General features: G+C 44.0%; 1 protein-coding gene across 2 annotated transcripts in view; it reads right to left on the bottom strand.

The window, feature by feature from the left end:
• Positions 1 to 15148, bottom strand: part of PRKG1 (protein kinase cGMP-dependent 1) — a 361241-nt gene that overhangs the window by 43927 nt on the left and 302166 nt on the right. For both annotated transcript variants that reach the window (XM_062496175.1, XM_062496174.1), the window contains exon 9: positions 8438 to 8512. In XM_062496175.1, the coding sequence (XP_062352159.1) occupies positions 8438 to 8512 (75 nt within the window). The remainder of the gene's footprint in view (positions 1 to 8437; positions 8513 to 15148) is intronic.

Raw genomic sequence — 15148 nt, 5'->3', positions numbered from 1 at the left:
GAGCTCTGGAGGGGTTGGGGGAGGTATGGCACGGTTGTTTAACACAGATCATCAACAGTTGAGCAGATTCCAATTGCACGCTTTGGAGCTCATGGTATCACTCTAATCCCTCGCTCTGCGATCAATAAATGATGTTATTTGATGTTTTCTACAGAACAACCCAACAATTGTACAGGAAAATGACAGGAAACCAAGAGATAGCAAAGACAGGGCTCAAACACATCTGCCTGTGTTGCTTTACCAAGCAGACAGAGCCAGAAACACCTCACTGTCATCACTAAAATAATTTTAAATACAGCCATGAGTGAAGGGCTTTTAAATCACATTAGAAATTTAATAATAAAAGCTCCATTAAAAACCTCCAGGTAGTTTCACATTAATGTCCAACATAATGGACCAGATCAGGCTTTCATCTCCTCTTTCAAGGTTTACAGGCACTGAGCTATCACACATACTCACAGCGTCATCTTATCTATATTTCTGATGTTTCATCTTTTTATACCTCTGCAGAAGCTGTGGGATCAGCTAAATCACGAGAACAATTTTTCCTTTTTTTTTTTCTGTACATTTTTTTCAAATGATTTAAAGATTTAGAACTCAGCACTTAGCAAATCATTTCATGGAGCATTCAGTGAAGCACTGAGAAAATGGAGCAAATGCAGCTGAGGGCAAATCAATGTAAGTGGAGCAGAGCACAGCCAGGAAAATCAAGTGCACTTCCCAGTGTGGAGTTTGGGATACCCTAAATCCGGTGCAAGGCCAAGTTGAATGGACTTGGAGCAACCTGGGATTAGTGGAAGGTGTCCCTGCCCATGGAACTGGATGGGTTTTAAGGTCTCTTCCAACCTAAACCATTCCAGCATTCCAAGTGCTGCAAACAAGCTCATGGGATAATTAATAATATCACATGGTGGCAGTTTCTTAGCATCCATAAATAATATTGGAAGCTTCAGGATTTATTTTTTTTAAAATAAACTTTCATTACTTGGTGTAATGGCATATATTACTGTAATGGGAGGCTGCGACCTTCCTGGTGATCCCAAAGATGGGGGCATCACATCCTGTGCATCCCACAGCTGAGAGCAGGGAATGCTGAGACCCATCCTGGAATCCTTTCGTAGTACCCCAGAATGGTTTGGAATAGGAGGGATGTTAAGGATCATCCAGCACCACCTCTGCCATGGGCAGGGACACCTTCCACTATCCCAGGCTGCTCCAAGTCCCAGTGTCCAGCCTGGCCTTGGACACTGCCAGGGATCCAGGGGCAGCCACAGCTTCTCTGGGCACCCTGTGCCAGGGCCTGCCCACCCTCCCAGGGAACAATTTCTTCCCAAAATCCCATCTAACCCTGTCCTCTAGCAGTGGGAAGCCATTCCTCCTTGTCCTGGCACTCCATCCCTTGTCCAATGTCCCTCTCCAGCTCTCCTGGAGTCCCATTAAGCATGGAAAGGGTTCCCCAGGTGCTTCCCAGGTAAGGATGAGATGAGGATAGAAATCCTGCGTGGAATGGGGACTACATTTAGACTGGAAGCTATGTATGGAAAGCAATTTGAGCCCTCAGGAAAAGTGATTGTTTTCTGCAGGGAGGAATAAAAACAGTTTGTTTTGGTGCCTCAGCTGTGGGTGAGATGGAGGCGTTGGCAGCAGCTTTGGAGTTAAGGCTGCATTCGGTTTTTCACTTAAAATGGGATTAAATTCTTCCATTTCACAGTTGGGTGATTGAATTTCATCTTCCAATGTGACACAATTTGTGTCCTGGGGTCAGCTGAATTCGCTGGACAGTTTTCAGGTACCACACTCACTAATGTTTGCAGGGAGAACCATGAATATTCACTCATTTTGAAAGAGGAACCTCCACCCTCTACTCCTTCCCATAGCCCTGCAGTTAAAACAACCAGCATTTCCAAACCTTGGAGCTACTCCCATAAATCCTGGCATGGGAAGTTTTTTGGGTGAATGGGAAGAAACTTCTTTATCTGACAACACCATTGCCAGCCCTGCTGAGACAATTTGACAGCAGGGAGACAATGCTGTCCCACCTCCTGCCCTGGTGCTTCCCTCTGAAGGAAACATTTTCCTGCCAAACCTTCCCTGTGTGCCAGCACCAGCAACATACCTGCCCTTTATCTCTCACTGGCTCTACATCTCCTTCTCTCCTTCCCCTTACAAACTCTCGGATATAAAAGTGAGGTCTGAGCTCATAGGAGCTGCTGAGGTACAGCCAAGCAGAACTGGACTGGCAGGGAATCGCAGTGCTGGGAAAGCCACAAATGTCCCCACACCTGCTTCCATCAGTTCCAAAACCACTGGCTCCCTGCAGCAGCAGAATCACTCAGTTTTATTTGTATGACATTTTGTTCAAGTGCCTCCCTGTTATTTAAGTCAGCAGATAATAGTGAGACAGAAATAGCCCAACTTGCAGAGGTGTAATCCTTAAAAGCCATTTCGATAAATCCTCGGGACAGCTCCAAAATGTGCTGGACAACCATTTTGCACCACCAGGGTGCAGGGAAATGTTTTAACGCTGCCTTTGCCTGGACTCCCCCCCCAAAGCTGGCCAAGGTTTCTGGTTAAAGCACTGACCCGGCATTGCACGGAGCTCCAAGCGCTGAGATTAGCAAAGTATTCTCAGCAGCTCCTGAGAGAAAGATTCCCATCCGTGCCACAGGAATGGTTGATATTTCCAAGGCCCAAACCATCAAGTGCTCCCACCACATGCAGCTGGAATGGCCACGCACATGGTGGCATCCGCATTGCATTTCTGCTCCCTCTGGAATTTGTTATCCTAAGGATGATTTCTGCTGCAGTTTTGCTTTCTCAGGAGAGCCCTAGTTCCATAAAACAAAGAGGAGAGCCCCAATTCCATAAACAAATGCAGCCAGGTGCTGGAAGAGCAGTCCACTTCAGAGGCCCTGACTTTTCCACCCCAAGGATTCCACGTGACATCTGCCCCAGCTCATTATCACATCCAAAGGTCAGATGAGCAAGGGGGAGAGCACAGAGATTATTACCTAAATAAAACAACCTGGCTTTCAAAGGTCATTTCGCATAACCCTGGTGGGTGACAGAGCATTCCCAGTGCTCTTTCTCCAGAGGGAAGCAGCCACCAAGTCTGCCTGGTGTGGTCTCTGTGTGAATAATTCGAGTCTGCAAGCAAACAGGAACTCCCCCTCAAACAACAAAGTCACATTCAGCATTTACCTTCACTTAGGGACATCACCCTGCGTAGTCTCTTGCTGGGCTCTCACATTTTCAAATTATTTCTGAGATGTTTGCTAATTCCACCCCTTATTTACTACAGCGATCAGGAAAATCTGATAGAGCTGGATACAAACTGCCAGTGGCTTCCGGATGGAATGACAAATTATTTAAGGCTGAATGTTGGGAAGAGCAAAACTCTCCATCAGTTTTTCTGAACAGCAAATGTTCCAGCTTACACAAAGTGAATGGGTATCAATGATCAGTTATTGCTTCCACATAGCCCTCACCAGGGAGGAGAAGGGTTTTAATTATTTACACAGCTTAAAAGAAATTACTGCAACCTCTGCTTTTTATAGCCCTGAGGAGCCTTTTGCCAGCTTTTTGCACATCCTGTGGGATTTCTCCCCAGTCTGGCACCATGGATAGCCGAGGCAAAAGCTGCTTCCCAGATGGTCCCTAATTCAGGGAACAAGGGACACAGAGGGGGATGGAGCCCCTGAGCACAGCTCCCTGACTCTGCAAAGCCAGCAAATACTGTCTCTTGCAGGAAAAAATGACATTCAATGCTTTGGTGGATTATTTCAGGCAAAGTTTTCCAGCCTGGCCCCAAGTCACACCCTCACTAAGCCATCCTCTTTAACTGGCAGCTCCCATTTTAGAACCCTAATTCTGCCCATTTCCTTCCTGGCAGGGTTTAAAGTCTTTCTTGGCTTATCTCAGCTGTATTTTCAAACAAAATAAAACCATCCTTCTCTAATGCCCAGGGTTGTTCTAGCCACAGAACGCCAGGGCTGGCTGGATGTCCAGCCCAGCAGGTTGGACAGAGCCCTGAAGAAGCAGCATCTGCAGGCAAAGCTTTCCCAAGATTTTCCATCACACCAAAACAGGAGTTTCCATGAAGGAAAGCTGGTTTCTGCTCCTCTTTACAGAGAAGATGGGCCAATCCAGCCTCAGTATGTATATGGAGATGTTTCCTCACCCTCAGTAGATAAGACTGTGACCATCACTTTGGCCCATAGATATCAAAGTTGCAACAACCAAGTCTCATTTCTGGATCCATGGGTGGTGGCATCTATCCTCTCCTCTCTCTCCTCTTACCCTTTATTTCTTTTCCTTTCTTTGTCTTAGATATCTTTGTTTAATTTCCATAGGTATATAAAATGAAAAAATATTAATAACCACCCTCTGCAGCAAAACTAAGTCAACTCCTGGGATGATTTTTTATTAATAAATGGAGTGAGAGAGAGGGTGTAAGGTGAGAAAAGGGACATCACAAGGACTGAGAAAGGGGACAAAAACAAAAGGTTTGGATAGAATCATTCAGGCTGGAAAAGAGCTCTCAGATCTTTGAGTCGAACTGTTAATGAAGCTCTTCATTAAAACACAGCTCCAGACAGATGAAGGACTCTGGGACAGGAGTTGCAAGGACACGGGAAGGCATCACACACTAAATAAAGTTCCCTGTCCTCTCAGACCCTGGGAAAAGCAGCCAAGTTTGGCTGTGAGTATCTAGACATTCCTCCAGGGCTGCAACACAGCTGGAATGGGAAAGGAAAAAAAAAAAAAAAAAAAAACAAGGGGAAAGTGCAGCCAGAACAACTTCTACCTGCAGAGAGCCTGGAACAACAGCACAGTCCAGGCTGCAGCTGGGTAGTAATCCCAAGCCCTGCTGCCACAGGACATCGGCACTGGGAACCAGCTGGGAATGTGATGGGAACACTGGGACAGTGCTTCTGGGGGCTGAGCACAGCCAGGGAGCTCTGGCAGCTGGCCCAGTTGGGTGGTGAGGGTCACCTCGTTGGTGTGGCTGTGCTGTGGAAAGGTGGTACCACCTAGAGAGGAACCCCTCCAATCCTGGTGAGCATTCAGTAAATGCACAGGATAAATTTCAGGAGTTCCTGGGTTGGGAAGAGCCCAGCAGGAAGGATTGGTGTGCCTGGAGCAAAGGGGGTCACTGAACCTTGCCCCACTTGGCACTACCAGCTGCAGCAGAAACTACTCTCCTGTGTCCTCCTGGATTTATGGAAGCTGCTGGAGTGGCTCCATCTGGAAGGAGATGCAACCTACACTGAGATAATTCTGATTATTTGGGCATCTCCTTCATGCCCTAAATGCCAGTGTGGCTGGGCCTGGCACTGGGAAATGAGCGCTGCTTTTCTGGACTCACATTTCCTCAGAGTGTGAAGTAAATTTGCCTTTCTCCTTCCCCTTTCAGGAGGCAACTCTAATATTCATTAGTTAATTAATTCATTAAGTCATTTGAATAAATTCGAGGAGTAGAATATTGTAATTCATATTATAGTCTGCACTACCCTATAATTAAAATTATAGCCTACAATTAAAATCTTGGTCTCACAGATGACATGTCTGCAATTGCTGATTTAAGAGAGGGAACACAAAGGATGGAGATTAAAGGGAACTGCCAACCCCAAGCTGACAAAAAGCAGGAAAGTGCCCTTAAAATAAGAATAAACTCAATAAATAGTTCAGTTCCTCTAGGCCTGGAGGACAGATGGATACATGGAAAGATATTCCAGGCCTGTAACTTCTGCTTGACATCCTCCCGGCCATGCCCTGAGCTCTGTGACTCCAGAGATGTGCTCCAGCATGGAAGTGAGAAAAAAACCCAATGCCACTAATTTTGTAGTCATTTACAGTCCTGGAATGGTTTGGGTTGGAAGGGACCTCAAAGCCCATCTCATTCCAACCTCTTCCACCTCCCACTAGACCAGTCCTGCCCAAGCTGGCCTTGGTCATCCTGATCCACTTGATCCATGGGAGATGCATCCCAAAGCGTTTTCCCATCTGGCAAAGAGCTCTGAAAAGGAGATGTGAGCTAAAAAAAGACAAGCAAAAACATTCCATGGGGTTTGTGTAAAGCCTCACAAACCTGCCTCGTTTTATGTTCCCTACCACAAACCTCCCTTCGAAAATAAATAAACCCTTGAAGGACAATTAGCTGGAGCTAATTAACTGCTGCTTGGAAAGGGATCCAGGTTAAACTTGCTGCCAAGGAGACTTTTCTCCCAAGGAGTTTTGCCTCGTGAGGTAACTCTGGAACATGAAAACTTTCTGGAAGGGTTCACAGTTCTTCTGGGGTCTCTCTCCAAGCAACTTTACAATTTTTCCCTCCTCTATCCATCTTTCTGCTGGTTTTCAAGGAGCCCAGCAAACAGGAATATGGAATTTGACTGTTAAATACTCTATTTTTCAATAGGGCATTCTGTTTTCCTGATGTTTTTCCAGGCAGACAATGCTGATCCCTCCTGCTCTGTCTGAAGCAAAATGTCAAGATGTGACAATAATGTCACTGTCACCCCTGCTCTGAAATGACAGGGCTCCAGCACGGACTTCTGACTTTGAAGATTAAAAAGTTGCCATCAAAATTAATTGGTTCAGCCTTTTAGGGAACAATTCCTCCATCAGCAGGGCCTTGCCCTTCTTCCATTGGGATGAAATGCTTGGCATTAGAAGGAAAGGACTGGAAAAGCTAAAAGTGCAAAAATGTGAAGGTCAAAACCCAGTGGCTTCCAAAAGGGAGAGTTTCTTCCAAAGAGGTCCAAAACTGCAGCTTCCCCCATATTGTACAGCAGATCCTAAAATTCTCCAAACTATCCTCAAAATCTCCTCAACCTGCATCCCCAGTGCTCCTGGGATACTCAAGAATAGAGGTTAAAATTATAGATGTGGGAAGGGCACATTTTTCTTGGTGCCGATGGGTTGTGGTGACACCTTCAAAAAACTTCTGTGACCTTGACATCATTTATGACCCAGTCTAAAATTCCCCAGTTTTATTTCCAATGTTTCTTCCCTTCTGCTCTGATGGAAATCAATATAACCTAAATAGGAACACTCAAAATTAATATAAAATAGTAACTGGATGGCCCTGGGATACGTGGGACCATCTGTCTGAAGCATTCCATACCCCAAATCCCCTTTTTTGGGAGATGGTAAAGGAAGCTGGTAGTCTCCCACCTTTTTAATTGGGTCAACAAGAATTTAGGGAATTTAACCTTTTCACTGAAATTTCTTTTTAAGAAGGTAGCTTACATTTGATCTGAGGCAGGGAAATGTTATTCCAATCTAAAATGCAACCGTTTTAATACCCTAAAACTAATTAAATACAATATTTCAAATATCACTCAAAGATAAGAGAAATCTGTGGGTATTTTGCAGGATTAACAAGTTTTGCTCACAAACTGAAGATTTTTGAGATGGATCTTCATTTCTGAAACAAACCAAGAGTTATTTTTAATAAATATTTAATTGGGAATTCTCACTTTCCCTCCAAGAGGTGCCCAATACCTTTAGCAGACACCATTCCAACCCCTCTGGTTTAATGAGAAGTTTCTATGTATAACTTAATTGGAATCTGCAATTTAGGCAGTCACTTGGAGCATTTGACTTTGAGAAAACACTTTTCCCCTTCCTTAATGTGCTATGAAGAAAAACCCCCGTAAAGCAAAATAATTGAGAGGGAGGAAGAGTAAAGAAATTTTGTATAGAGGAAATTTAATTTTCTTTTCAATGACTTCTGTCTTTGAATTGTGTTTGGTTGATATTGAGCATCTCCCAAAGCAGAACAGGATCCTCTTGAAAAAACTGAATCATTGGGACAGAATCAGATCTCAAAGATTACAGATTAAAATCAAACTGTAGCTCGAAAATGAATAAAAAGTGAGGTTTTAAAAAAATATTTTAATCTAATACTCTACAGGTCCCTTCTGAAAGGAATGAATATTTATTGTGGACTTCAGATGAATACATTGCTTCACATCAAGGCAGCTGCAGTTTTTATCTCCAAAAGAAAAATTCCACTGCCCATCCTTTCTCTCAAAACATGTTTGACTTTGGAAAGCATCTCAGAAAGGTCAGAGTTCTCTAAAGAAATGAAATGCCTTCAACAACAATTCCCTCAAGTGCCTTTCCAAGATCCAGAGTTTCTCACCTCACAGTATTTCAAGAGGATTTCTGGAAGATGCACTGGATTCAAGTACTGTGATTAGCAGGACCTTGGGACAACCTGGCCTTGGGCACTGACCAGAGAAGACCCATCTCCATATTCATGGGGAGAACCAGGGAGACACAAGGAGGAAAATCCCTCCATCCAGAGGAGGAATCTGTCCTTTTTAAGCTGTTTGGTATTATTGCATGGAGAACAAGGAGGGGTTTTCTGGGAATTCCAGTGGTGCACCACCAACAAACACAAGTTTGAGACTTGATGCTGAGCACTTACTTTGCTTTTGCTTCTGCATCCTCATAGGCTTTGTTGGAGACATCGTCCAGGCCCCCAATCAGGTGCTTGAAGGAGCTGTAAAGACAAAGGGACACTTTGAAAGGAAAAATCATAGAAACACTAAGGTTGGAAAGCACCCTGAAAATCATCCAGTCCCACCAGCAGTGCCAGGTCCACCACTGAACCTTAAGAGATTCCACCTGGGAGCCAAGAAATCCAGTCTGGTTGTTTGGCAGCATTCAGGGCTGGATCTCAATGCCAGTAACACACCAGGCCCAGACCTCAGAAATGCTGGAGATGCAGAAGCCAACACCAAGAAAATCCAAAATTATTTATCCAGCCCACTGAAACAGCTGCTGAAGGTTTTCACCCTCCAGCAGAAGTTTCAGAGTAAATGTGCCAGTGTGGCTGGTGGTGGCACCTCAACCATCACATCCCTGTCCTCCAACCAGGAACCCTGTAAATCTCTCTGCTTCCAGAGGGAAATTTTCATTTGTGGAACCCAGCTTTCTCATCTTTAGAGAAAAGGCATCCAAAAACGCATCAAAGGGGGTACAAACTGAAAGAGAGGGAATTCAGGTTGGATATTGGGAAGGAATTGTTCCCTGGGAGGGTGGGCAGGCCCTGGCACAGGGTGCCCAGAGAAGCTGTGGCTGCCCCTGGATCCCTGGAAGTGTCCAAGGCCAGGCTGGACACTGGGGCTTGGAGCCACCTGGGACAATGGAAGGTGTCCCTGCCCATGGGAGAGGTGGAACTGGATGATCCTTAATATCCCTTCCATCCCAAACTATTCTGGGATTCCATGCAAAACTAGAAATTAATAACTGAAATCAGTGAATGCCTTCAAACAAAAATATTCCAGGTGAAAAGTTACTTTCTACTATCCAATTCCAGTATTCCCAGTGGGTCTGTCACATGTCCTTTTTCAAGGAAGAAAAATTTGAAAATATGAACTGCTGCAAACCAGAGCCTCTCAACTGATCTCTGCCTTAAGGTCACAGCCTCACAAATGAAAATCCTGCAATTCTGAGGCACGAAACATGAAGCTGAAGAACAGGAATTGCTCTAAGTTGGTGAAAAAATGAATGGAAACATTGAAAAAAAAAAGACAGAAAAAACCTAAAATCCCCATTGAGGGCTGCAATTCTGACTTAAGGAACAAGGAGGGGACATTTAATATGGCCCTTTCTCAAGGAGGATTTGTAGGATCAAAGAGAATTAATGGCACTGAGCAGGTGAGGAAAATCCAGAGTAGCTGGGGAATGCAATGTCCTGCCAGGCACGGGGGGAGCCGGGGAGACTCCGTGTTCCTGGGATGGGAACGGTGGGACCCCGGCCAGCTCAGAAACACTGACAGTCCCAAGAGGGTCCTTCAGGAGATGCCTGACCCTATGGAATGTACCCCACAGATGTGTGGAGACAGGAGATAGCACATACAGCAGAACCAAGGGAGGCACACTTATCCTATTGGAAAAAGCTGGATTTTCCCCATCACTGTGGGGCAGGAGGTGACAACTGGGAGAGGGGGTTTGGATCTGGAGCTGCTCTAAGAGCTTTTCCAGGAGAATTCTCCTCCCTGGGGCTGTTCCAGAGCTGTGTGCACACAATGCTGTGCCCTGGGCTCTGGGATGGCCCTGCTGGAGCACGGACGTGACACCAGATGCCCACGGAGCTCCCTCCAGCCTGAGCCATCCTGGGATTCTCTGCTGAGAATTACAGCTCAGGAAAGGCCCTCAGCCCACACCAATTTCCCCAGTCTTCCACTCAACTTAGTTTATTATGTTTTAAATCATATAATCAAGGAAATCGTTTATGCAGCATGGGGAAAGCAAATTAATTAATTCATTAATGAAGAGAAGGCACCAATCCCTTTGCTCTCACATAAACTCGTGTTAGTGGTTTTTAACCAGCCTGGTAATTACTAATATTTTTAATATTAGGATGTGTTAATAATGGGATTAACTTTTCAAACCCAAATTCCTTGCTCAGCAGTGAGAGCAGGAACAACTCAGCTCCTTCAACATCTCAAGTTTTACCTTCCTGTTGCTGGGAATGTGCCACAGGATGAAGCCAAACTTTGCAAGGTGACAGTGAGAGCAAAGCACGATTGGTGTGTTAATGCCAAATTGCACCCCAAGCAGGTATTTAGGCAATTAATTAACACAGTAACACCATCATGGAAAGCCATAAGACATCACCAGGGCCTGAATTGTAATTTAGGCTTGGTTTGTTTAGGAAAATGTGGCAGGGTTAAAAAAAACCCTTTTTTTGGCCATGCCAGTAAATCTTTTCTAGTGAAACAGCAAAGAAGAAAAAGTCACTGAAAGAAGTAACAACAGTTTCTCTAAACCCCTTAATTTTTATTAAAAATTTTAAGCCAGACTTGGCACTGGGCAATCTATCAAAGTTCACTTGAGTCCCTTTTGTACTGCCCATCTCAACGTTGTTGAAGTCTCAGCTCAGTTCCAACCTCCCCCAGAATTCAATCAGAAATTGCTCAGATATTTTTTTTCTCCTCATGGCCTTTTCTCTTCTTTTTTTCTATTCTCTCCTCATAACCAATTTTCTCCATGGATAAACTTCGCTCCGACTGGGAGAAACAGCAAAGCAGCAAACCCTAAAATCTCCACTGAAAGAGCTCAGTTCAGCTTATATGGGGTCAGTCATGCCAGGATAATACTCTTTTATTTCATTTTTCTCCAATTTCTCTTGCCAGGAGGGCTGATCCAATAACCTTTGTTGACACCTCAGAGCTCCCCCTGATAAAAACCAAACCCAGGCTCTGAAACACAGACAAAAATGGGAAATGCAAAGTGGAAAAAGCAGAAAATAGCTGAAATATTTAAAACGTTGCCTTAATTAAAAATTGCATTCTTGATATGTGCAGCTGAAGAAGATAAGAAGCTGGAAAAACAGCATTCAGTGTAAATTCCAGGTAGTTCTGTAACTCTCTGTCAGCAGCAGCTGTGCCCTGAGTTTTCCTGGCTCTGATCCATCAACTCCTCTCTCTCCATTTGCATGAGGCAATTTTGTCCTCCCAACACCCACAGTGTTGCTAATTCTCCAAGCTCCAGGAAAACATCGTTGGTGCCATAAATAAATTATATGGAGAGGAAAAAAATCCCATATAAATAAAAGATGAACTCGAATCAATCTCAGTGTAAATATTCCGACAGTTCAGGAGCAGCCATGAACACTTTCAAATACTTTCTTAGTTTCAAGAGGTAGGTGTAAAAAAAAAAAAAATTATAAAGTTGCACCAACTTGTCCCTGAGGGCGCCAGTGATGATGCAAACGTCAGGAATGAGTTTGAAGCCTTTGCCTCTTGTTTTCTGTCCACACAAAGGGGATGCAAGTAAAGTCTGCCTGTGCATCTTCATTCAAACTGATCCAGAGAACAGATGCTCAAGGCGTGACTGCACCATTTTTATCAGAAGACCTTTCACAGATAACTGCCTAAAGGACCAATCCATCAAATCCAGCACATATTTGTTAACTTTTCCCCAACTGTACTTCTGGAACAAATCTAATAACCCCTCCAAGGTGCCTGGAAATTCAGCAGGATGAGTTCTGACAAGGCCAAGCTCAGAACAATTTGGAGGTAATACCATTGAGCAGCTCCCATAGTAACTTTTGTTCCCCAGAGGATGAATTCCTGCAGTGTCACCACAGGAAAAACTTCATTAACAACAACCTTGATCTTGTAGGGTCAAGGCAAGTCCTAAACACAGAAAGTCCATGAATTGTTAAAAACAAAACAAGCAAACAAAAAAAAGCACTTTGAAATAAAAATGCCCAAAATCCATCTGAGAAGTGCTGTAAAATATTAATGTGTGTCCCCAGATTGGAGGTTTGAGCAGCAGGAAATGGTGGGGCTGCAATGAGTTGTGTGGCTCTTGAAGTATCCAAAGACTTCTCCAAATTCCCTCAGATGGTCAGATATCCAGCTGGCCTTCTTTTTATTTATAATTTTTTTTTATTTTTTCACAATTCCCATGAAGGCTGCGTGGATTTTGTTGAGGTTTCCCAGCCAATTCTGTAAGCCCATGGTTGGGTCTGTGCTCTGTGGCTGGCAGGGAGAACACTGGATAACTCAATTCCAACTCACCAGAGGGTTTGAGCACAGAGCTTGCTCCGTGCTGTGGTCCCTTACAGGGCTGCCACCCGCCTTTCCTCAGCCTTGTCACCCTCTCACTCCATTTTCTCCACTGGATTACAGTACCTCCTCTTCTGTGTTGAAATTTTGAAGATAATGGGAAATTCCTTGGTATTTTTTCTTTCTGAATTCCAAGTTCTTTCTTTCAAATACACCTGACCAGGTAGGAGTACACATTTTTTTGTTTTTTTCTTTTTCCTGGCAGTCTTCTTCCTTGGGGGACCAAAATGAATGGTCCTCCCAGTGAAAAGCATAGAATTCCTAGAAAAGTTTGAGTTGGAAGTGACCTTAAAGCCCATCCTTTCCCACACCTGCCATGGACACCTTCCCTGCAGGGACATCTTCCATCATCCCAGGGTGATGCAAGCCCCAGCCAGCCCAGCCTGGGACACTTCCAGGGATCCAGAGGCATCCAAAGCTTCTCTGGGAATCTGTGCTAGGGCCTCCCCACCTTCACAGGGAAGGATGAAGACCATTAAGGACCAAATCCCACTGAAACTCATTATTCCAGTAAAATAAGTGACTCAAAAACACAACTGCAAACTGGAAAAAACACCAATGCTTTTCATAAAAAATATTTTCAGGACAAGGACAAGTGGGAACAAAGTCCATGGGATGCATCAAATGCTTCCTGCAGGTTGTTGTCATTATCAGATCAGGATTTTACTCATTCCTATGCCAGAAAAGGATGCTGGAAATGCACTTTGCGAAGTACATCTTCCTAGGTTGGCAAAAATAGCTGTACTACTTTTGGGGAGTCTTTGGGGTGTATTTGGAGCTGGAAGAGCCCTCTTCCAGTTCCACAAGGAAATTAAAAAACAAGGCAGCACCAACATGATCTGGTAATTAAAGACCCATCATGAGCTTTCCTCATGGTATTTCTGACTCCGGTTGCTTCAGCCCTGTAGCCACTTCATACATATTTTATAAATTCCAGAGATCCTTTAAGGTAAAGCATTCCCTCTTTTCATGCTCAAGCAATTCCCTTCTCAAACCCAACTTGCCCAGAGCTCCTGGCTCATCCCTGTGATGAAAGTTTCCCATATTATTCACCCCTAAACTACAAACTCTGCAGCAGCTAAACCAGCCCTAAAATTTCTGGGAATATTGGCAAATCCAGACCAGGCTCATACCTTCCTTAGGAATAACTTCCTGTGGCACCAAGGTGTGACTCTCTTTGTTAATGAGATGGGAGTGTGGCCTCTGGGACATTTTTTGGATGCTTTTGGAAGCCTTTCACAAGGAATTTGGAAGAATTACCTTGCTGCAGATAATTCCAGTGGGTGATGCTGGTCACTGAGACTGGAATTCTCCAGGAATTCCACATGTTAAGGAAAAGGTCTTTTCCCATCACTTGTTTTTCGAAACTCCAACACCAGTTTTGCTGAGCTGCTTCAGATGGGAACACCCACAGAGCATGGAAATTGCTGCTTCAGTGGTTCCATCTGATTAGGCAAAGAGCTTGTCTGGGAAAAGGAAATATTTGGCAGCTTCAGTGACTTGTGTCACTGAACAGATTCCAGCTGCAGGGAACACCCACTCCCTGCTCCCACTGCTGCCTTCTGTGTCACTCAACGTTCGCATCCACCACAACAACCCAAAAGGTGTAAAATTTGTTCTATCTGGAAATAAAAGAATGGTTCTTTTTCCTCACCAATTTCCCAAATTGCCACAAGTCCTGGTAGTTTATCTCCATGTGAAATTTTGCTCCTGCTGTTGTCATTCCTATAAAATAACAGCCTAAAGAAGAGCTGGGACACAAAATTCAGAACAGGCCAGAACACAGGACAGTCTGCTCTGAACTATAAATAGGGTTATCAATAGGGTCACTTCTCTTGCACTATAAATAAGAATTTTATAAATAGTGTTACTCTGCTAATTGCAGAGTGTTAATAGAATCTCTGGAGTAGATTTACCACAGCTTCATCAGTTTAAATTTAACTTGTACTTCCTTACTGATTCAAGGGCATTGTATGCTGAGGACAAGGCACAGGAGACAAGGAAAGGAACAGCCTGGGAAATTAGCAGGAATTAGTGACTTGAATTATTTGGGGTTTTTAACTCTCACAGTGCAAACCAAAAATATCTGTTGCACTAGTGTAAAAATAAAAAGCATAAATTACTTGTTGCTTTTTATTTCTCTGAATTAATGATTGCTAAATTATCTAGTTATTGAAAGCATAAAGACTATTAAAACATTATCTTGTTAAATAATCAAATTCTTCTTCCTCTCTTTGCCCCACAGCACGAGAAGGGCATGTGGGTGTTTTGCATACCAGGTTGAGAAAGGAGCTCTCAGGTGTTCCCACCTGTGTTGAATGGGTTTTGCACTTAATAATGAATTAACATAAATCAGAACTTATCAGGATTTCTGAAGCTATTCCCCAGCTCAGCCTTTACAGAACACTGGATTTCCATAAATGGAGGCCTGTGAGATAACTCAACACAAACCACTTGTGTCACAGCAGGATTGAGGGGATGGAGATCAGCCCTAAAAGAGCACAGAATCCCATCTCTCACCAGAACACAAGAAGGGCTCCAGATCTGCTTCTAGG

This window comes from Cinclus cinclus, chromosome 7 (assembly GCF_963662255.1).
Source record: "Cinclus cinclus chromosome 7, bCinCin1.1, whole genome shotgun sequence".
Lineage (NCBI taxonomy): Eukaryota > Metazoa > Chordata > Aves > Passeriformes > Cinclidae > Cinclus > Cinclus cinclus.
The sequence above is the reverse complement of the archived record's forward strand: the minus strand, read 5'-3'. Positions and strand labels throughout refer to the sequence as shown.